The sequence below is a fragment of the Eptesicus fuscus genome, chromosome 7, assembly GCF_027574615.1.
Source record: "Eptesicus fuscus isolate TK198812 chromosome 7, DD_ASM_mEF_20220401, whole genome shotgun sequence".
In the NCBI taxonomy this organism is placed as follows: Eukaryota; Metazoa; Chordata; class Mammalia; order Chiroptera; family Vespertilionidae; genus Eptesicus; species Eptesicus fuscus.
The window spans coordinates 71252532-71274679 of NC_072479.1; the positions used below are offsets into that span (position 1 = coordinate 71252532).

At 38.4% G+C, this 22148-nt stretch overlaps 1 protein-coding gene across 2 annotated transcripts in view; it reads left to right on the forward strand.

Annotated features, from left to right (window-relative positions):
• The window catches only part of TMTC1 (transmembrane O-mannosyltransferase targeting cadherins 1), a 234987-nt gene that overhangs the window by 173306 nt on the left and 39533 nt on the right, over window positions 1-22148 (forward strand). For both annotated transcript variants that reach the window (XM_028144115.2, XM_054719184.1), the window contains exon 12: window positions 15713-15856. In XM_028144115.2, the coding sequence (XP_027999916.1) occupies window positions 15713-15856 (144 nt within the window). The remainder of the gene's footprint in view (window positions 1-15712; window positions 15857-22148) is intronic.

Here is a 22148-nt window from a genome sequence, read left to right on the forward strand (position 1 = left end):
GCTTTCTTGTAAAAGTTTCACGGCTACACATTACAAAATGAAGTGATGCTCAGTTGAACACAAACACACACACACACACACACACACACACAGGCAAACCGGAGTTGGTTGTCAAAAATATACTTGTAAGTTCTCAGGATATTTACTCCAGTGAATTGTCCCCGATCTAGGCTTCCAACTGTCTGAAAGGATTTATATGAAGACATTTGAGTATAACCAAATATGGCTTGATGTATTTGGATAGAAACTAAAAATTCAAGTTCTAAATTACCAGCAACAGTCTGTATTGCTCTTAAGTACTCTTGAAAATTGCAACTCTGGCTTTCAAGACGCTCTTCTCCAAAAGGTCCCAGATAATGAGCATATTGATCCTGGAACCTGTGGAGACGTAATAACTAACACAGCCTCAGAATCTCCAAATGTGGGCAAAATAAAGGAAGGTGCATTCTCTTTTTTACTGAATACCAGGAGGCTCACTGAAGCTTCCTGAAGAGTTTTCCATGCCCCCACAGATTGACTCACATCTGGTCAAATTTTCTGTTCCTGTTCCATCTTAGGACATACTTAAAATATATAAACCAAAGAAATATATTTTACTGAAGCGCCAAATCGTATTGTCTCAAAGCTCAGTTTGAAATTGTCATTCTTAAAGTAACTGACCTGATTTTTAAAAACTATCCCTTTGAACAGTGTTCTGCTCAAGTGTATTGTTCATCAGTCAACATCTGTTAGATTTTAGGACCTGTTACTTAATATTCAGTATAGCAAGCATTTTCAACTGTCACATCAAGTTCACTGTCAAATACTTTCCCAAAGATTACAAGAAACGTTAGGTTCTGGAAGAATACTTGTAACAAAGCTTTTTACTGAGGAATAGATGTTTTTATTAAGAAGTAGAAGATAGCTTTTAAGATGTTAAGGAATGATATTCTTTCACTGGATGGCAGTTTACTCAAATGTTTACAATGCTTATCATGGATTGGTAAGATTATGGTTTAAATTTTTTTTTAACTTTCTTTTGTGCTCCACATATTTACAATGAACACGTATCACTTTGGCAATGAGGATATGTCCTTTTTAAAAGGGCATATTTCTTCAAGGATACACATAAAGTGTGTTTTGGCTTTAACAATTGGTGTTTCATGATGTTAGCTGGCATTCTTGAAGGAAAGAAAAGAGCAGTAAGTTTGTGTGAAAAATATTGATTGGAAGGAAGTGTATCAATATCTTTTTAAATTTATTTTATTCTAACAGACTATTTTCTCTCAAGTTCACACAGGAAAATATGGCAGACCCTGAAGCACAGCTTGGGGCAAAGGTATAAGTTAAGTAAATTCTCTGGCAGGTGATTTTACTGAATTATAGTAGCCAGTTGGGTACTTCGGCTTCTCTCCCATGAAATAATAAAAATAAATGTTCAGCAACTGTGCTTCTGGAAGAAACATGTCCCTTGAGAAATGAGGAAAAACAGTGAAAGCTGTAAATATACTGCATAGTAATTAGTGAAACATTTCGCTCTCTCAGACCAGGCTCAAAAATACTTCTGATCTAAAATAAAGTATCATTGTTTTTGGTGTGGATACCTCTGTGGTGAATTTTCAACAGATGTGGGTATTGTGTGTGTGTGTGTGTGTGTGTGTGTGTGTGTGTGTGTGTGTGTGTGTGTTGTTGTTGTTGTTTTTAGAGACAGAGGAAGGGAGAGGGGTAGAGAGATAGAAACACTGATGAGAGAGAAACATCATCCATTGGCTATCTCTTGCACGCCCCCAAATGGAGATGGAGCCTGCAACCCAGGCATGTACCTGAACCAGGAATCGGAATTGGTGCCCTCTTGGTTCCTAGGTCGACACTCAACTGCTAAGCCACACTAGCCTAGCTGTGTGTGTTTTATAATTTAAATAAGTTGCCACTGTGTGTTAGAGAGAAAAGGAAAATACCAGGACTGTTCATCACTGGAAGAATGCCCTTATTTGATATTGCTATTTCTTTGTGGGAGTTGCTGAGACAGGAATTCCTCCCCCTCCCAACTGTTCCACCTCTGTTTCAACTTCAATGTATCTGATGTTTTCCATATTTGCACACTGCAAGAAAGAGAATGATTAGGAGAGATGCAGGGTTGAAGGTGATATTATCTGAAATCGGGCCCAACAGTTACTCATTCCTGTTGTACTGACTATGTAGATCCCAGTGGGAATGGTGAAATTAGTCATTAGGGTTGTGTCAATACCAATATCTTTTTTTCCTGGCTTACAGTTCTAAAAATAGCACTATATTAGATTGGTAATTCTATATCACATGACTATCCTGCTTCTTTTAAGCTTTATTCTATTTATTTTTTTTTAACCATGTAGAAGTATTTCTGGAGTACAAGGGAAATCTCCCCAGGAAAAGGCTACAGCTGAGGTTATAGATTCAGATTAAGATCCACATCATCAAAGAAAAATGTCAGGACACTTTCCCAACACAAGTATCAGTTTTTCTTTGCTGTGAGGGGCAGCTCCCATGTCTGTGCCCAGTCTGGGTTCTGTAAGGCTTGCGATTCTGTCTGCTGGAGAATCAGAAGACCCCTGGTGGGTCTGCCAGGTAGCTCCAATGCTTTCTGACCGTTGAGTTACCCTGGGGAAGGTTTCTGCCATTACACCTTATTTTGTGGAAATAGAAAGGCTAGAGATCACCCAATATCTCAGCTCTTCCTGTACCGGCTCTCCCATGAAATGCCTCATCCCAGAAATCCAAAGGGAGAGACAGTGGCCCTGCCTGGATGAAGTGTAGAAGACACTGAATGTGTACTTGGCCAGTATTTTGCTGATTAGTTTTAAAAGTCTGTTAAAGGTGAAGAGTTTTAAAACAATTTATGCATGCTCTCGAATTTGTTATTGTACCCCAAAATTTCACATCTACATCCGTTCACCAATCTTCTACTGTCAAACCAAGTCCTTTCCTCTGAGTAAGAGTCTGCTGATTAGAAGCTGCAAAACCACACCCATAATTCACTTCTACGCTGATCAGTTTCGATACTTTAAAGTGGAATAAAAATGTTAAGTCTCTTTGAGATTTTTCTGATTATTCTCCTCCAGTCTTTTACAATGATCTCACACATCTAATTCAATGGCAATTTTTTGAGCAGCTTCTTTTTTTTTTTTAAGTACTTTCAGAGTATTTGCTTAGTTTTAATGGAAATAGCAACTCTCTTATTTATATTTTATCAGTTTGCAAAATATTTTACTATATTGTACAATTGCAATAAAAGCTTCAACTGGAATAATTTTGTTAATAAACACGATAGACTCTTAGCAGCCATGCAGCTCAGCCCATGGGAGCTAAAGGGCCCAGGCTTACATAGAAAGTTTAAGTTGTGGATATCCACTGACATGTTTTACAGAGAACAGCTGTTTTAAAAGAGTTTGTACTGTAGTTGACAGAGTCATGGAATCTATTTTTTCATCTTATATTTAAATTCTAGACATGACTGAATTAATGGTTGGCTAAAATGGGTGGGTCATCAGGAATCCTGCAGCCAGGAATGAGAGTAGCGTTTGTCTTTGTCCAGGTGGGTCAGGAAGGTCTCTCCACAGATTCTGCTGAACATTTGTTCCCCCAAATGCCTTCTTCCTCCCACCCTACTAGAATAATGCCTGGCCACGCCCAGGTCTGCTGATGTGTTCCAGGTGCTTGGATACCAGCCATGTGCAGGATTCCATCCTGATAAAAGGGCTGTGATCCTCAGTCACTCAGACAACTATTTTATTTTCACAAATATGCTTTCAACATGAAATACACAATAAATCATCTTAAGATCCCCCCACCCCCGCCCATAACTCTATCATGCGGGAGATGCAGTGCCTTGCCCTGGGGGTGCTCAAGTTGTCCTGGGCCAGCCCTGGGTCCCTTAGAGCCGCCTTATCCATTCCTAATGTATCTGTTATTGATGTTTTAAACAGAAAATCTGAAGGGCGAGAAAACTGTGTTCAAAGGGGGTTGAAGTTCCTGAGCAGGTTCTTTTCTATGGGCATAACTAAAAGGGAAAGAATGTGCTTTTAATGGCCCTGGACACAAGAAATCTACACTTGCTTTTAAAACTGGCTAATGCATGGGAAAGAGTAGACTTCTTACTGGAATTTTTTAATGTATGAAATAAAGACTTGTCATGAGAGTAGTGCCCATTGATGTCATCCTTTGTATTTCCTCCTATGTGGATAACTGGAACTTGGCAAGGAGATCCCATTAGACTACAATAAGTGTATGTGGAAATGGGAAGTAATCAAAGAACGAATATTGAAGAAATGCCATATCATTAGAGTCTAGAGAAATCTAACCGTGTCCCACTGTTCACTGATGTCCTGAGTATATCAATAAGATTACTTTATTATAATTCCTTTGCAAAATGCTATCTATAAAACTGGTGCAGTTTGAACATCTTTTAAAAATCAGGGTTTATGTAAAAAAGTCCTTCTTTACACAGCCTATTTTGAATGGACATTTGAAATAACTCTACTGACTGCAGGTGGCCTTGGATACCAGCTGCCTTGTATCTCTGGAAAGAATTAAAATTCCAGTGTCTTTGTTAGCCAGGTTTAAGAAAAGGAGATGCGTTCTTCTGCTGGTGTGGCATTTTCACTTACAGAAGTATAAATATATACACATATATAGGTTAAGTCCCACAGTTTTATTCATTAATTTAAGAAATTAAGCATATTTCATTCTGACAAAAGACAGAACTTTGGCCACGTTGTGGACATACTTATGGACTAAATTTCCAAATGGGAGTTTCATAATTTACCCTGCCCTCTCTGTCTCTTTTCTGCTGTGATTCCCCAGGAAACAATGGGAGGCAGAGATTTGCCTGCAGAATGTTTATTCAAGAATGTTCTCTGAAACACCAAGGAAGAAAGCCAGGGAAGCAAGATGTGCAGAGAGAGTTGAGGTTCAGTGCAATTACTAGGAGGCTTCAGCTGATCCCACAGGAGCTCTGGAAAACCCCTCAGAGTCCTCCTGATTGGACAGGAGCTAGAACTTTATTCCCCCTTAAAACTAATCACTGCCCCGAGGCAGGGAGGGAGTCTTGAGTGAGGCAACTCTTTGAGTCTGAGAGCAATGCCCAGGGAAGAAGTGTGAGCTGTCAGCAGCTAGAGAACACGTGCCTCACACTTGAATAGTGCCTCTGGATGGTGCAAGACAGCATCCACTGCTCCCGCCTGGCCCCCAATATTCCCAAATTAATACTTTTCTAGTCTCATTTGTGTGCGGCCTTCTCCAGAACCCAAACCCTGAACCTGAACTCTGAACCACGCGGGACGTGAAAGGAGTTCCCACATCAGCTTAATTTATGAATTTTTTTTATATGTCAATATGAGTTTTAACAGAATATCATTTAGATTTTCTGTTAAAATTAGAATAGTGGTGTTACCTACCTCTGGGTTAGAATAGTACAAAACAATTCATACAAAAGGCTTAAAGCAATGTCTAAATACCTGGTAATAATAAACTCAGTAAATGTTATTAATATATCCAAAATCTGACCACTTCTGTCCACATGCAGTACCCATCGTCTCTCACCTAGATTACTGTAATATTCTCTGGTCTCTGCATTTTCACCCCTCCCCGACGCCCTTCCGTCTGTTCTCAGCACAGCAGCCATAGGGATGTTCCATTCATAGCAGTCCATGCTCAGAACATTGCTGGCTCCCATCTCATTCACAGGGAAACTCAAAGCCCCGGATGCAGTCTCAACTCCCTGCAAGTCCTGGCCACCTTACTGCTGAGACCTCACCTCATACTATTCTTGCTCGCTCAACTCTAGCTACATAGGGCTCCAGACATATCCCAGTCAGGCATTACATTCCTATTTCAAGGACTCTGTATTTGTCATTTCCTCTTCCCAGAACACTTTCTCTTCTTCTCTAAATGTCTGCTTCTCTCCCTTCCTTCAGGATTCCTCACATAATGTCATTTTCCATGAGGCCTTCCTGGTCACCCTTCTTAAAAGTGCAGCCACACCAGGCTAGAGTGGCTCATCTCTCCCTTTCCTCTCTCGAAACATGTCTTCCCGTGAGGATTAAAAATAACTAAAGCCACCCCCAGTATACCCTATTTTCCTTCTTTGCTTCATTTTTTTCCACTGCATTGATCACCCTCTAATGCGGGCCATTAGCAGAAGGCCTGGCACATTGTAGATACTCAATGAATGTTTGTTGAGAGAAAAACTGAATTAATATAATGCATAAAATCTCTCTCACAGACCCCTTAGGTTCAGAGGACACCTCCATAAAGACAAGCAGTGTTTCTCACTGGGAGAGTGGTCGACAGTTTAGCTGAAACAACTCTTCATTATGCAGGACAGTCCAATGCATTGCAAGATGTTTAATTCTCCTAGTTCCTGCCCATTGTATACCAGTGGTGACCCCAATTCCTAACATGCCTATCAGGGAAATGCATCTCCTTTCCTCCCCACTCCTCATGATCTCCTTGGTTGGTAGTTATTGGTTAGGAATATGGTACTCTTTTCCTGCACCCCACTCTCTATTTTCTAGGTTGATCCAATAATCAGTATTATACATGCTATGAACTGTGATTACAGTAAGGATTCCACAAACGCATTGATCTGTCACAGAGGACTTTGAATCCTCTTTATACTCTTGGATGCAATTGTTAAAATTGCACGTGTCTGAAATTCCATTTGGTGTCCAGCATATCGAAAAGGCTTGGAGGAAATTGCTCTGGTGCCTGTGGGACCATTTGCTTCAGATGATGAAGGACTGACAGGCTTCGGAGTGAGTGTTTGACAAAGAACATTCCTACATTCTTCAAACAGAGGAGGTCACCCGTCCTTCACATCTGAGAACCCATGGTATGGGCGAAACAGATGGATACAAGATGACGTGAGTGTTCACTGGGTTAGCGATGAAGAAATAATGGATGTTATTTGGACTGATGGGAGCAAGTCAAAGGCCACGAACAGCAGTGGAGAGAATGATTTTTTGGAGGCTAAGTTATCCATATGAGAGAAGGAGTGCTGGCAGCTTCAGCCTGGCATGGGTTCATTAGGGCTTTGGAGGGAGCCAAGTGAAACCACCCAGAGGTCCGGCAGCTGACCCCAAACCTTAAATGGATGCAGTGTAATAGGTACGATGATGGGTATTTTCATAGCCACTAGCTCATTGTTCACATAAAAGCTGATTTGTTCTCACAGAAGGTCAATATGTTATTAACCTTGTTGTTGCAGAGAAAGCAAACTAAAGCACAGACATGCATTCAAAACCACACGGCTAGAAAGTCACCTATGGCTTCTGCTTCCACACAGAGTTATTTTTCCACTCCACCAAAGGAATTTCCCATCCATCTGGCACAGCAACCGAAGTCCGCCGTGATCACCCCAAGCCTCTGAGAAAGGTTAAATTATGTTCATCATTTTCAACTTAAAAGAGCAGAGAAGTAGTTAATTCAGTACATTCCTCATCCTCTGGAGGTAAATACTCAGGATTCAGGAAATTGTCAGCCATTTAAAATGACTCATTTCCTGAGGACATCAGAGAGCATGGTTTTACTCTAAATTGTCTTAGAAAATCAATTGGGCGGAGTCCTTCAGAATCCTGCTGAAGGTCACCCATTGTGAGAGGTCAGATCATTTGGCTGGCCCCTCATGAAGAGTGTATCCCATTTCCCTAAATCTCATCTGAGGGGTTTTTCCAAGGCGGATGTGTAATGGACAGGAAGGATTGCATTGTAAAAAAAACCTGGGAAGACATTTGCTGGGTGTTAATGGCGATGTCAAACAATTAAAGAAGCAAACCAATAAATAATCAATGTCACCCAGGTGCAATTAGTGACATGATGATTCAAATTTTATAACATGAAGGAACCAGGCACTTAGGAATGCCAGAGACTAATTATGGTTGAAAATATGCTGCAGACTCCTGAAAAGAAGTTTACTTTGGATATTTTCTAGTCCAGTGAAATTTAGGTTTCATGGTTGAATTTTTTCCCAGTCAGGTTTTTCTTTTGGATTCTTTTTTTTTTCTTCTCAAAAGGAAATATAAAATAAACATCTGACCTTATCATAGTTAACCTAAAATAAAATAATGTGTGGAATAAGAATCAGATAAATCAGGGTGTGTATATTCTGAAACGAAATTGCAAGTTTGAACACATGATACAATAGGACATAAAACAATGAAATGAATTAAAAGGTACTCAAATGATGAAGTTTTGAGCAGATTGTACAAAATTTAAAGTAAATTACTAAAAGAAAATGTAAAACCAAAAATTAGTCCTATACATCTCATATCTTTAGTAGTGGTTAAAGCTTGAGAACAGTGGATCAGAGAGTACGTATATCTGTCTTATGCACGGAGTGTTGTTGATTGTGGATTGCTTTGCATAATACTGTGCTTCTCAGAGACACTATGATTATTTTGTATGGTAGGAGAAACAGTTTTTTTGTTGAAGAAGAATCTCAGTAACTTTTAGTTTATTTTACTTCTGTCACTGAACAGTATAGTTCCTATAAGATCATAGTTGAATGGATTGGTCAAGGGAACAAAAAGATAACTTATTCAAAATGCAAGCTTTAATTTGTATTTATTTGCTGATGGTGGAATGACTCATATACTGTTTGGGAAAATAGACCTATAGGAACCATCTGCCCTCTGAACACTTATGAACACAAGGGCCCGGCCTCTGTGGCTCAGTGGTTGAACATCAACCCACGAACCCATATGGGCTCCATCCCCAGTAGGGGGCATGCAGGAGGCAGCCAATCAATGATTCTCTCTTATCTTTATCATTGATATTTTTATTTCTCTCTCTCTCTTCCTCTCTGAAATCCATAAGAACATATTTTTTTTCAAAAAAGAACACAAGGACTTCTGAGGTACTTCTTTGTGTTTTAATAATCTATTATTTACTTAATTTCTCCCAGCATCCCTTTTCTTAACTGTAAAATAATACAATAATTTTACTTAAAGAATGAGGGAGGTTAAATGAGATAATGTATGAAAAAGAAAAAGTCCTCTAAAATGTAAAAAAGTACCATGAATACATAGTAGGTCTTTGGGGACCCATTTTCTTCTGTTTTTCACTTAGGCTACTGTTCCTATTAACATGCTATTGATGTTCATTCTTCCCAGATAAGAGGACTGTGGGAATGGAGGGGAATGCTAATGTTCCTAACTATCTACTTTATTAATTCTGCTAATCGATAAAAACCAAGAACCCTTTAAATGCTCAAATGGATATGTGTTTTTACAAATGTAAATTAATAATTGAAAAATAATCTTTAGTTCATGGAACTGTATCTCTGTACCTAGAGTTCTTTTTTAAAGAGGAAAAATAAACTTTCTGATACCACATAACTATTTGACAATAGAAGACCTTTCCTGTACAATAAGTTTTAAAGATTTTAACTGATTGAAGTAAAAATAGTAAAGATATAGTGAGAGAGCCCCCATAAACAATGCATATGGTGAATAAAGCTATGAGGAAGAAAGTCCAGTTACATTTGTCTTTAACCCTTTGCACTTGCTTGCTTTTTTTCTCGATTCCTTTATTCTAATGCTAACCGTGTCGAGTCACACTCGACATCCGAGTGCAGAAGGTTAAAAAGTAGGCCTGCCCTGGCTGGTGTGGCTCAGTTGGTTGGGCATCATCCCATGCACCAGAAAGTTGCTGGCTCAATTCTGGTCAGGGCACATGCCCGGGTTGTCAGCTTGATCCCCGGTAGGGGTGTGCAGGAGACAGTTAATCAATGTTTCTCTCTCACATAGATATTTCTCTTTCTTCCTTTGCCTTCCTTTCTCTCTAAAAACCATAAAAAAATTTTAAGTAGGCCTGACAATGACCAGTGTGCTGCAGCTCAGTGGCGCTTTTGTTGTGGTTGTTTTTAGATGGAGAAGGGAACGATCACTAGCAGAACTTATGTAAAACCATACCTGCAGAAGTCAAAGTCAAGGTGGGCTTAATTTATTCTGACAATTGATGTAGCTACGTAAACATCTCTTAAATTATTCATCTTTTCAATAGAAAACTCCCCCCTGGAGAACTCAGGATTGACGTATTAGACCCAAGTTAATTCAAATACAAATTTATTTAAAAAGTAAACACACAAAGTAAGTCATGTTCTTGCGTAGGTCTTCAGTACACAAGAAAAGACTCTCTGTTTTAAGAAAATGTCTACATCTATATAAAAATCAAAATAAGTGATATTTTTTTTTCCTGACCTGGCTGTTGAAGAATCCTTTTAATGAATGCAGCTTTGTTTCATAAATAATGCAGTACTTTTTTGCAATGAGGTGAACCTCATCAGATAACCAGAGAGACGAGGTATTGCTAGGAGATCCTTACTATTACCAGGAATGAACAACAGCTATTCATCTTCCAGGTGGAGGGCTGTGCACGGTAAGAGCTTCAGTAAATCACCAGAAGTGCCAGCATTCCTTTTCTTGGCAGGGTAGAGACTCTGGTCATTAACATGGAGCCTCTTTTCCTAAGCCTCATGGTTTTGCAGCCTTGGAGCACAAGGCATACTAAAGGTTGTTACTTGCCTTCTCACTACTTAGTTCTCATTTTGAGAGTTCAGTGCGGACTTACATTTGGCTTCTGATTTGACAAAAAAAAAAAAAAGGAGAGAGAGAGAAAAAAACATTTTTGTAGTTGGTGACCTTTGAAAGTGCATGCCATTCATTTAAATGACAGTGAGGTCCTGAGTGGATAAAACATCAGGAAAGAAGGGCTGAGGACCAGCTGGCGGCCAGCTGTGCAGACCAGAACGTTGACACAGAAGTGAGCCCATTGTGGAAGCTCTTACTGAATGTGGACCGTCCTTTTCCATAGTCTGTGCTTTCACCTCAGGCATTTATTTTGATAGCTCCAAAGCCTAAAGAAACAAGGGAGAAATCAAGTTTTATGAAGTTACCTCTCCTGAGAAGGCAGATATCCTGGGATGCTTTTTTAAAAATATATTCTTTTTATTGATTTCAGAAATGTAGGGAGAGGGAGAAGGAGAGAGAGAGGGAGGGAGGAGAGGAGAGGAGAGGGAGAGGAGAGAGGAGAGGAGAGGAGAGGAGAGAGGAGAGAGAGAGAGAAAATCATTGATCAGATGCCTCCTGTACACCCCCTACTAGGGATCAAGCCTGCAACTCGGGTTGTGTTCTGACCTGGAATTGAACTGTGACCTCCCAACCTCAACCACTGAGCCACGCCTGCCTGGGCTCCCAGAATGCTTTTTATTATCACTTTGTCATCTGGGAAACAATGAGAATTACTCTCACCATGTTCACTGGACAACTCTTAAATCATCTGGCAATCACAGAGTTTGCTCAACATAAAAAAAAAAAAAATAGTTTCTTTGGAAGAATTTGAACCCTGGCTATAATGTGCTCTCCATAACCACTTCCAAAATAACTGCTAGACACAAGCGTCCCAGGAGATTTCTGGGCATGGAGTGAATGGGGGGATACAAGAGCATTTTATTTTTGCCTCTTATCATAGCTCTGCTACCCTGTAGGGGCATCGCAGAGAGAGAGCACCAGACACTCACCATGCCTCCAGAACTGGGAGATTGGGTGTTAGGGGGCTGTAGCAGGGACCCTGGAGTTGTCTTTGCTAATTAAGAAGTCACCAAAGAGAAGCAAACAACAGCCCTTGTCTGGCCTGAGATGTTTACTTTTCCCCAACTTCCTCTTATAGTACAACTTTCCCTATAGCCTTGAACGTCATTGTGAATAATTAGGGTTTTTAAGCTTTAAGAGGGTGTAACATTCATTTGAATTGATTCTATTCCTTGTCAATCAATCAAGAGGAGCATTACCCAGAATGTCTTCTTAACAATACTAGTTCTGAGGGATGTTCATAGCTGGTCAGTGAGGGAGGAGGGAAGGGAGGATGACATAGGCACATAAACTCAGGACACTCTGGTTAAGCAACGATTTGGGGGGGGAGGGGAAACTGGAGCAACTTGTCTTTTTGGCCTTTTAATATCAACCCCTTCAAAGCAAAGATTTGAAAAAAAAAAAAATGATGCAACTTGTCTTTCTGGCCTTTTAATAGCAACTAATCTTCTTAGAATGGACAGAACAGGGTGGGAGGGGCAAGTATGGCATTTGATTGTCAAGAGACTTTACAAGGACAGATCCTATTTTTATTACTTGGGCATGACCTTGGCTTTCTTACATTAAAAGCCAGCTCCACAGGCTTTTTCAAAGTACTCTGGGTGACAGAGATGGAACCTCTTAGACTGCTAAATATGTCCACTAAATGTAGCAGAAACAGCTAAGTCATGTAGCTGTGCTCATTTGCCTTCTTTATAGTTTCATGTTAAGGAAATAAATTGATTCCCTTTCTTCTTTAATCAGCACAAATTTGGCTTATTGATGCATACCCGATCCTTTACATTTGCTTTGAACATGACAAATGTTATTTTCACATTATTGTGCATTAGTTAATTTTTTTAGTGTTTGTCGGGATTTTTATTCTGAGATCCATATCAGGCCAGATGGGAGCACATTACAGAAAGAGGAGGAGATCAGATAAAATGGAAAAAGAGAGTCAAGATGGATGGTTATTTGGGGATAAAGTTTATTTTTATGGGGAGACATTATGTATATCCTTTTCTCAAAAGTGATGGTCTAACTAATGCTCCAGTCCAAAGGTGTTTATGAAGATTTCTCACCCAGGAACTCCCAGCATCTTGTGGAAATAGTGGGCACTGTACAGCAGCTGGGCAGTAGTCCCACCAGGAGAGAAACTCAGCACCTGAGGCAAAGAGGATTTCCTATTAAAGGAAGTTGAAAATAATTTTAGTCTCCAAAGGACTAAAATTTATTTAATTCCGACAGATTCACATACTATTTATTTTTGCATTGTTTGGGAGTTATTTACTAATACCACTAAATGTCAAATATTTTCTTCTCTGCCTTATTTATATGCTCACATCTGCAAGAAGAGTTGACCATTAAGATTTGGCATAAGAAAGAAAAACAAAGCTGGGAAAATCATGCTCCCTCATTTCAAACAATGTTAGAAAGTTATAGTAATCAAAACAGTATGATAGTTTTTATTTTAAAATAAGACATAATGATCAATTAAAGAGAATAAACCCACACATCTATGGTCAATTAATTTGCTACAAAGGAACAAGGAATACACAATGTGGAAAGGACAGTCTTTTCAATGAATGGTATTGGGAAAATTGGACAGCACATGCAAAAGAATGAAACTGGTCCATTATTTTACAACATACACAAAATTAACAACATGAATTGAAAACTTGAATATAAGACCAGAAACCATGAAACTCCTAGAAGAAAACATAAGCTCCTTGACATCATTCTTGGCAGTGATTTTTTGGGATTTGACAGCAAAAGCAAACGCAATGTTAGTAAAAATAAACAAGTGGGACTACACAAAACTAAAAAGCTTCTACACAGCAAAGGACACCATCGATAAAATGAAAAGGCAACCTTCAGAATGGGAGAAAATATTTACAAGTCATGTATCTGATAAGGATTTACTATCCAAAAACTATAAAGCTCTCATACAACTCAAGAACAAACAAAAAACCCAACTGGGCAGAGACTCTGAATAAACATTTCCAAAGAAGACAAACAGATGGACAACAGGTACATGAAAAGATGCTCAACATTATTAATCATCAAGGAAAATCAAAACTACAATGAGGTATAACCTCCCATCAGTTAGAATGGCTAATAGTTTTAAATCATTTTTTATTTTTCAATTAAAGTTGACATATAATATTACATTAGTTTCAGGTGTACAATCCAGATACATTAGATAACTTACTGATTATCTTGATAAATCTCATACCCATCTGACATCATACATGTCATTATAATATTATTGACTATTTCCTATGCTATACTTTACAACCCCATGACTATGCTGTAACAACAACTTTATACTTCTTAATCCCTTCACCTTTTCCACCCATTCCCCCAAGTCCCTATCTGGCAACTGTGACAATATTCTCTGTATCTATGAGTCTGTTTCTGCTCTATTTGTTCATTTATTTTGTATTTTAGATTCAATTGTTGATAGATATGTATTTACTGCCATTTTATTGTTCATATTTTTTATCTTTTTTTTTTTAATGAAAATCCTTTAGTAATACTGGTTTGGTGATGAACTCCTTTAGCTTTTTCTTGTCTAGGAAGCTCTTTATATGTCCTTTGATTCTAAATAACTTTGCTGGAAAGAGGTTGAAGGTCCTTGCATTTCATCACTGAAGATTGGTTATAATTTTTATGTGGTTGTGGGAGGATGCGAGTACCACATGTACCTATGCCGCCACCTTGACCGGAAGCCTAGAATGGGTAATATTAAAAAACAACAATAAAGAAATAACAAGTGTTGGTAAGAATGTAGAGAAAAGGAATGTAAATTAGTGCAGCCATTATGTAAAATAGAATGGAGGTTCCTCAAAAAATTAAAATTAGAACTACCACATGATCCAGCAATTCCAGTTGTTGGAATATATCTGAAGGAAATGAGAACACTATATCCAAGAGTCATCTGCAACCTCATATTCATAGCAGCATTATTTACCAAAACCAAGACGTGGAAACAGAAGGTGTGTAAGGAAGTTGTGGTGTGTATTTATACACAGTGGAATATTATTCAGCCATAAAAAAGGAGGAAATCTTGCCACTTGTGACAACATAGCACTATGCTAAGTGAAGTAAGTCAGAGAAAGACAAATATAGCAGCTCTTGCATAACATAATTTCATTTAATGAGGTTTAGTGATAATGCTAATGAATACCTTGGGAGCTTAACTCTTGTTTATAGCAATTATCCTATGGTAAAATAGATTTCATTATAAAGTCACAGAACTGATTGACAATGTTAAATGAGGGTGTTACTGTACTGTATGATCTCACCTATATGTGAAATCTAAAATAAATTTAAAAACTAAAATAAAACTAAACAAAATCATAGGAAACATAATCCATGGTTGATTACCAGAGCTGGGTAATTGGATGAAGGTGGTGAAAAGGTACAAGCATCCATTTATAAGATAAATGAGATCCAGGGATATAATATACAACATGATGACTATAGCTAATAACACTGCTGTTTGGTGCATATGAAAGTTGTTAAGTGAGTACATACTAAGAGTTCTCTTCATAAGGATGAAAACATTTTTTTGCGTGTGTATTTATATGAGACTAGAGGCCTGGTGCACGAAATTCGTGCACGGGTAGGGTCCCTAGGCCTGGCTGGCAATCAGGGCTGATTGGGGCCTTCCAGCTGCCAGCCAGGGCCTCCCTTCCCCGGCTGCCAGCTGCTGGCTCAGGCCTTCCTTTGCTCCGCGCCGCCCCCTGGTGGTCAGCACACATCATAGCGAGCAATTGAACTTGCGGTTTCCCGGTTGAATTCCCAAGGGGACACTTTGCATATTAGCCTTTTATATATATATAGATGATGGATGTCAGCTAAACTTATTGTGGCAGTCATTTCACAATATATATTAGTCAAATTCTTACACTGTATACCTTAAACTTATACAGTGCTTTATGTCAATTATATCTCAACAAAATTGCATTAAAAATGATTTGGCATAGACGTACCATTAAAATAAAGGAAGAATTCAGTGTTTCTTTTTGGTTGTGACATATGTGGGGGAGGCGGAAAGTAGAACAAGCAAACTGTCCAACTTAGAAGTTTTTGAACACTCATGGCTTAATATTTAAATTTTTCAGGCTGTATCCACGCCATGCAAGTGCCCTGAACAACCTTGGAACACTAACAAGGAACACAGCAGAGGCAAAGATGTACTATCAGAGGGCTCTCCAGCTAAATCCACAGCACAACCGGGCTCTGTTCAATCTTGGGAATCTCCTCAAGTAAGTAGAATGTGTACCTTCGACCAGGTGGCCTTGTAATTTCCCAAAATCCATTTCTTCTCAACACTTGGTTATGCTGTTGTCTTCTCTTCCAAGAGTGAAATAATTAGAGATTTGAAGCTTTGGAAAGATACAATACTCATCTGAATTAATTCTATCCCTTATCAGTCAAAAAGATTATTTTCCAGAGTGTCTTTCTGGAAGTATTAGTTCTGGGAGCTGCTCATAAATTGTCTGTAGAGAGGTGAGATTAGGAAGGGATTACATGGTCAAATGAATTTAGGAAATACTGAGTTAAGTTAAATATAGTTCCTTTAAAAAAAAAAAAAAAAAAGATAGTTCCTTTTTGCCCTAACTGGTTTGGCTCAATGGATAGAGTGTCAGCCCAAGGACTGAAGGGTCCTGGTTAAATTCTGGTCAAGGGCACATACCTCGTTTGCAGGCTCAATTCCTGGCCCTGGGTGGCAGGGAGCAAGCGGGAGGCAACTAGTAGATGTGTTTCTCTCCCATCGATGTTTCTCTCTCCCCCTACCTTCCACTCTCTCTAAGACTCAATAGAAAAAATATCCTCGGGTGAGGATTAACAAAACAAAAAAAAAGAGAGAGAGAGAAAATAAATGTTCTTAAAAAAAAAAAAGAAGAAGATAGTTCCTTTATTGCAAAAATTTCTAATATGCTAAACGCCCTGTGAATCCTCAAACAGGGAATAGGGAATACAGCATTTTCCAAGTCACTCTGTTTTTGGTAAGGCGTTTCCCACGTATTTAATGAATATACTTTTGGCAAAGTGCTGGCCTAGGGAAAGCGGTCTGTCTAAAGGTGTAACTAAATGGCGTAACTACAACTCGTGCCCACTTTGCACTCCAGGTAAAGAAACACAGTGAGGGATACCTGGAATTCGTAATGATTAGAGTGACTCTTGCTCCTAGGAAGGCCTCCCAGGCATAATCACTGGTGTTGGCTTTTCCCTCACTGCCCTATGAAAGGTTAATAGTGCAATTAGTATCACCAGAGACGAACACACCAAGGGTATTGTTATTAATAGGAAGGCTAAGCATGTTGGCAATGGTGCTGGCAATGATCGTGAAAATGGTGGTGGCTCTGGAATTTAACTTCTAAACTTAAAAAAAAAAAAAAAAAGGTTGAAATGGAAATTAAAAGGCAAAAATGGTTGGAATCAGACTGCAGTGCTGTGTTTATCTGTACTTGTTAGGATGCTGACCATCTATACCCTTTCTTAATTGGCTTCCATGCCTCTAAACTTCTAGAGAGGCTAATGGTGTGTTTTCTTCCTTTATCCTCTCCCTAACAGGATTGTTTTCATCGCCTCAGTAACTTTTATGATGCACCTTCTTCACTTTCCTGTTTACTCCTTGAATGTTATATATACACATAGATATTAGTACTAACAACCTCCCTTTAGAAACAAGAACAAGTCAAATGTTTTGGGAGAAATGAGTTCTAATTATTGTAGATAACAAGTTACAGGTTGATAATGTGTTTTACTTTACTATTTTTATGAGCTCTTTTTTTATTTATGTGACGTTCTAAGGACTCATTTTCAATGCCATTGTTACATCTGTATATATCTTTACTTAGGGCCCAAATAACTTCAGTCTGGGTACAAGCCTGTCAGTGTCTTTTGGGTTACATGGATTATATAATATTGAGTTCAAAAATCACATAGATGAGTGTTTTTCCCAAAAAGACAGCTTTAAAAGCCTGTCTATGAAATGATGGTCCCTGTTAGGAGTGATATCCTGGGGTTATGATTATCATATTGTGCTGAATGTGCCTGTACTTGAAAAAGAAGGCAGAGATTCTTTTAAATTTCATCCTGTCAAGACATGAACAAGAGATATACACTCTAACCTTCTATTTTCAATTCCCATAAGAGTGCCACTGACTATTATTTTGAATTAGTGTATGTGAGTTAAAAGTACAAGGACGTATTTTTTGGAGCATGGTAATGACAGCTTTTCACAGTGAGAGGGATACCTAACATAGGATTGTTTCTCTTCCAGTAAAATCAACTCTTGATGATTATCCAAACAAACAACCATGTTTTGCATTTGTATAGGACGGTAGTTTTCTAAGTGCTTTTTTATGGGGCCCTCTCAGTGATTAAAGTAGATGTGGAAGAAGAGGGAAGGAAGGTCCTAAGGGGTTAAGTGTCTGTACAAAGCCACCCTTGTTTACCTTCTGCTCTTTCACATTATACCAGAGAGCAAGGTGGCTATATATGTGTATATTATTCTTAGTTTCCAGTAGAATAAAATCATCATAATAGCTAACATTTATATAATACTTTCCAGTTTACAGGTGTGTTTTTATATCCATCATTTAATTTAATCTTGCAAACAACCTATTGTGAGAGGTATTATTATCCTCATCCCCATTTTACAGATGAGAAAACCAAGGTTTGGCGATCTCTTCTGACCTTGGCCTAGGCTATGGCAGACCCAGGATTGAATTTCTGCCCTTGAACTTTGTCCTGTTCATTTTCCATTACTGATGCTGCTCAGATAGCTCTTCTTTCCAAAAGTTACTTAGTATTTAGCTATTTAATGGTATACAATTGCCTCTTGAGAGGAAGGTCATTCCTGTTTTTCTTAAGCAAACAATAAAGGCTGTTTACACTATATCCCTCCATAGCAGAGAGAGGTGGCTCAGAAAACAACAGTTAATCCACATTTAGGTAACTCCAAGTTTTACTTTTGCCTTTCTTGGTATTTTTCTGCTAAGTAGCCATGATCAAAGGCAAAAAGAGGATAAGAAAATTATAAATTGGGTTTGATTGACTCATTTTACTATTTATTTATTTCTCATTATGCAGGTAACTTTTAAAATTGTACCTTTTTTGTAATATAGAACTTAATGGTCATTCTAAGAACCCAGGTTATCTCTTTAGATATGAACAGTTTAGATTTGTTCCTTAGCGGGGAAAGACCTGGGAATAGAAGACCTGGAAATTGAACCTAGATCTGTCTGACCCAGTATCCTTGCCCCTCATCACCACACTCGACTGCCCCCTTGTGGTTCACCTCAAAATTGGGATACAGCCTACGGCAGCACTGCCAAACGAAAATGAGTCAGAATCTGTAACTTAAAATTTTCAAGTGGCAATATTTCAAAACCTAACAAGGCGAAATTAATCTTAATAATATATTTTATCAGACCCCAATGTATCTAAACTATTACCATTTCAACACGTAATTAATCTTTAAAATTAATTTTTAAATTGAACATTTAAAAATATTAATGAGAGAGTATATTTTCCTTTATATAATTAATCTTTGAAATCCAGTGTATATTTTACAGGACATCTCAGGCTACTTCATATTTCAAGGAATCAACAGCCAGATGTAGTTAGTGGCTACTATATTGGACAGCCAGACCTTAATTAATGACCTTGACTTTGAGAGAAACCTGAGTCTTTTCCAGGCCAGAAGTCCTAAATAAGATGTGATTCTTTTACAGCATCTCAGAAATCTTATGGCACTAGGACAAATTTCATTTGCATTCTTGGAATTATATGATGGAGCTTTCCACCTGTTCCTAGCAATAGACTTCACTGAGTGTACTGAGTGTTAACCAAATATATTGGGCCTCTTTCAAGACCATTTTACTGGACTTTGAAGTTAATCTATTATGAGTCTGTGCAGCACATTTACAGTGTAACAAATTGATATGGAGCAGCTTTCCATGCCAGCATTCTTAATTTATATTAATTATTGTTGGCCTTGCTTAGAACTGAACATGTAAAAGAAAATAGACAAGATTAGCATAACCTTTTTATGGATGAAAAGAGTAAAAGTCCCTGATGGCTCAAAAGAGTATAATAGAATATTTAAATTCTGGGCTTCAGTTAAATAGTTGTGCTGTTTGAAACACAACATGAAAAGAACTTCTTAAAAAAATCATATCATACCTCCCTTCCAAAAATCATATTATTGCCTAAAGTACCCTCCATTCATATGATTGGCTGTAGGAATTACATGGGTGTTACAATAAATCTTATAAGTAAAACTCAGAAGACAAGAAATAGAATGTCCAATAATTGAACTATGTAGGAGATGAATTTGATAACAGCATACATTTGATTTTCTTCAGTCCAATCCTTTAGAAAATTGAATATCTAAAGAATAAAATAACACAAAAAGAAGGGCAAGTAGCCATTATCTTTGAAATAAATTTAAATGTTAATAATGCATTTTCTTATGGATTTGATACTAACCACTCCACCTTTTATTTCACAAAAAGGCCGTTTATACACTCAAGATAGTAGTATTTCCCTTCACTACTCTTTAATTGAGGCCCCAGAGAATCCAAAATGCCAGACCACTGTGTAAAGAAAAATGTTTTGAGGTTCTTCCCAACACATTAGGATGTCAAGTTCTGCATTCTCCCCTGGAGTGAAATCTTACTCCTCACTCCAGGGTGACCTCTGTGTATCCAGGTTACCTCCAGCGTTACTTACCAGCGTCCCAACCCCGTTACAGTTTCTCCCCTTCATCTTTATCCAACTCATACCCGTCTCTCTCCAGGTCTCCTTCCCCAGCGCTTTAGAAGCCCAGCCCAGCATCTCGTGCACACCATCTCCGTCCTCATCACTGCCACCTCACCGTTTTTGGTACATTCTCCCATCGTCCTCAGGGCCTTGAGCACCAGACCAATGACTTTCTCTTGCTCCCAACCTATGCTGCCCTTTTGAGCCAATGCAAGTATTACATTAACCTCCCGGTTTCTCTGCTGCCTTCATTCCAGGGCCCTCCGGTTCTGCTCTGCCTTTTCATTCTTTAATACCTGAATTCTGAAATGTTCCTCCTTGACCTTAATTTCTTACCCTGCCCATCCTCCACTCTGTCACTCCTACTGGCCTGTGGACCGGGTCATGATTATGGCCTGCTGCTTCCTAGCTTTGCTCTGTGCTCAGTTGTCTTCTTTTAAGACCTTAATGTTGACATGCCTTCCATGACAAGTTTATTCTCCTCGTGGCTGCTGGCCCTGCATTGAGACAATAAACCATTGTTAAAATCTCTGTTCTCTTGATTCTTATGTTCATAATTTATAATCCCATCTCTAATTTATCTGATCTATTTCAGTAATGTATGTGACATCAACTTAGACTCCTTCATATCTTAACTGTCATTTACTTGCCTGACCAGACCCCTGACCTAAGGTACCCCCATTGCCTGCATTTTGTTTTCCCTAAATCAGTATTTCTCAACTTTTTTCATTATCACCCATCCTTTTTAAGCATTTTTTTTCTCATTACCCTCCACCCCAATGTAAAATTCAAGAATAAGATTTGTAGGTGGGGTTGAGCGCTGGGAGACAACAAATCACTGTAATATCTAAGATGATTTTTCACTGTACCCCCTGTCGTCCAAGAAGCAATTTTCACCCCTGCCCTAGACCCTCCTCTACTCTAATAAAACACAAATCTGAGTTGAATGGGACTCTTACAACACTCTGAAGATAACATTGTGAAAACAACAGGATGAGGTGGGGGGGTTAGAGTTGTTACAGATTCATCCTTTATGATCTTATAATATCTCCCAAATATTTTCTGTCTTCCTGATACATGTATTCTTTGTTCTCCTCCTCAGTGTCCTTACCCATACCCAGAAGATAACATCATCCCTTTTTTTACTAACAATATTCAAGTCATTTAGGGTGAATTTTTGCAGCTTTCCTTCTGCGAACCTCAAAACGCACTTCTTCTTTTGTTCTTTCATGGGAGGATGAATTGTGCTGCCTCTTTCATATTTTATGTTTAGATGTTTTTGTAAAATTGAGGCATAATTAACAAGCAAAAAATTGCACAAATCTTAAGTGTTCAGTGTAATGAGTTTTGACAGTTTTACGTGCTCTTGTAATCACCCCCAAAATAAACACATGGAATATTACCATCACCCCAGAAACATCCCTCGTGCTTCTGTTGAGTAAGGTTCCCTTCCTGTGAGGCAATCGTTATTTTGATTTTTTTTTCACCGTAAACTAGTTTAGCCTGTTTTAGAACTTCATTTACAGGTGATCATTTACTATGTACTTTTTTGCTGTTTGGATAGTTTTCTTAGCATAAGTTTTTGAGGCTTATCCAGGTTGTTACATGTTACATTTTTTAATGCTCAGTAGTATCCCGTTGTATGTACATGAAGTACTTTGTAATTTTTCATGCATGGATACTTGGTTTGTTTACAGGTTTGAGTTATTATGAATATCCATGTTGTGAATGTTCACATCCCAGTCTTTTATGTTCGTTTTTTGTGGTAAATATCTAGGAGTA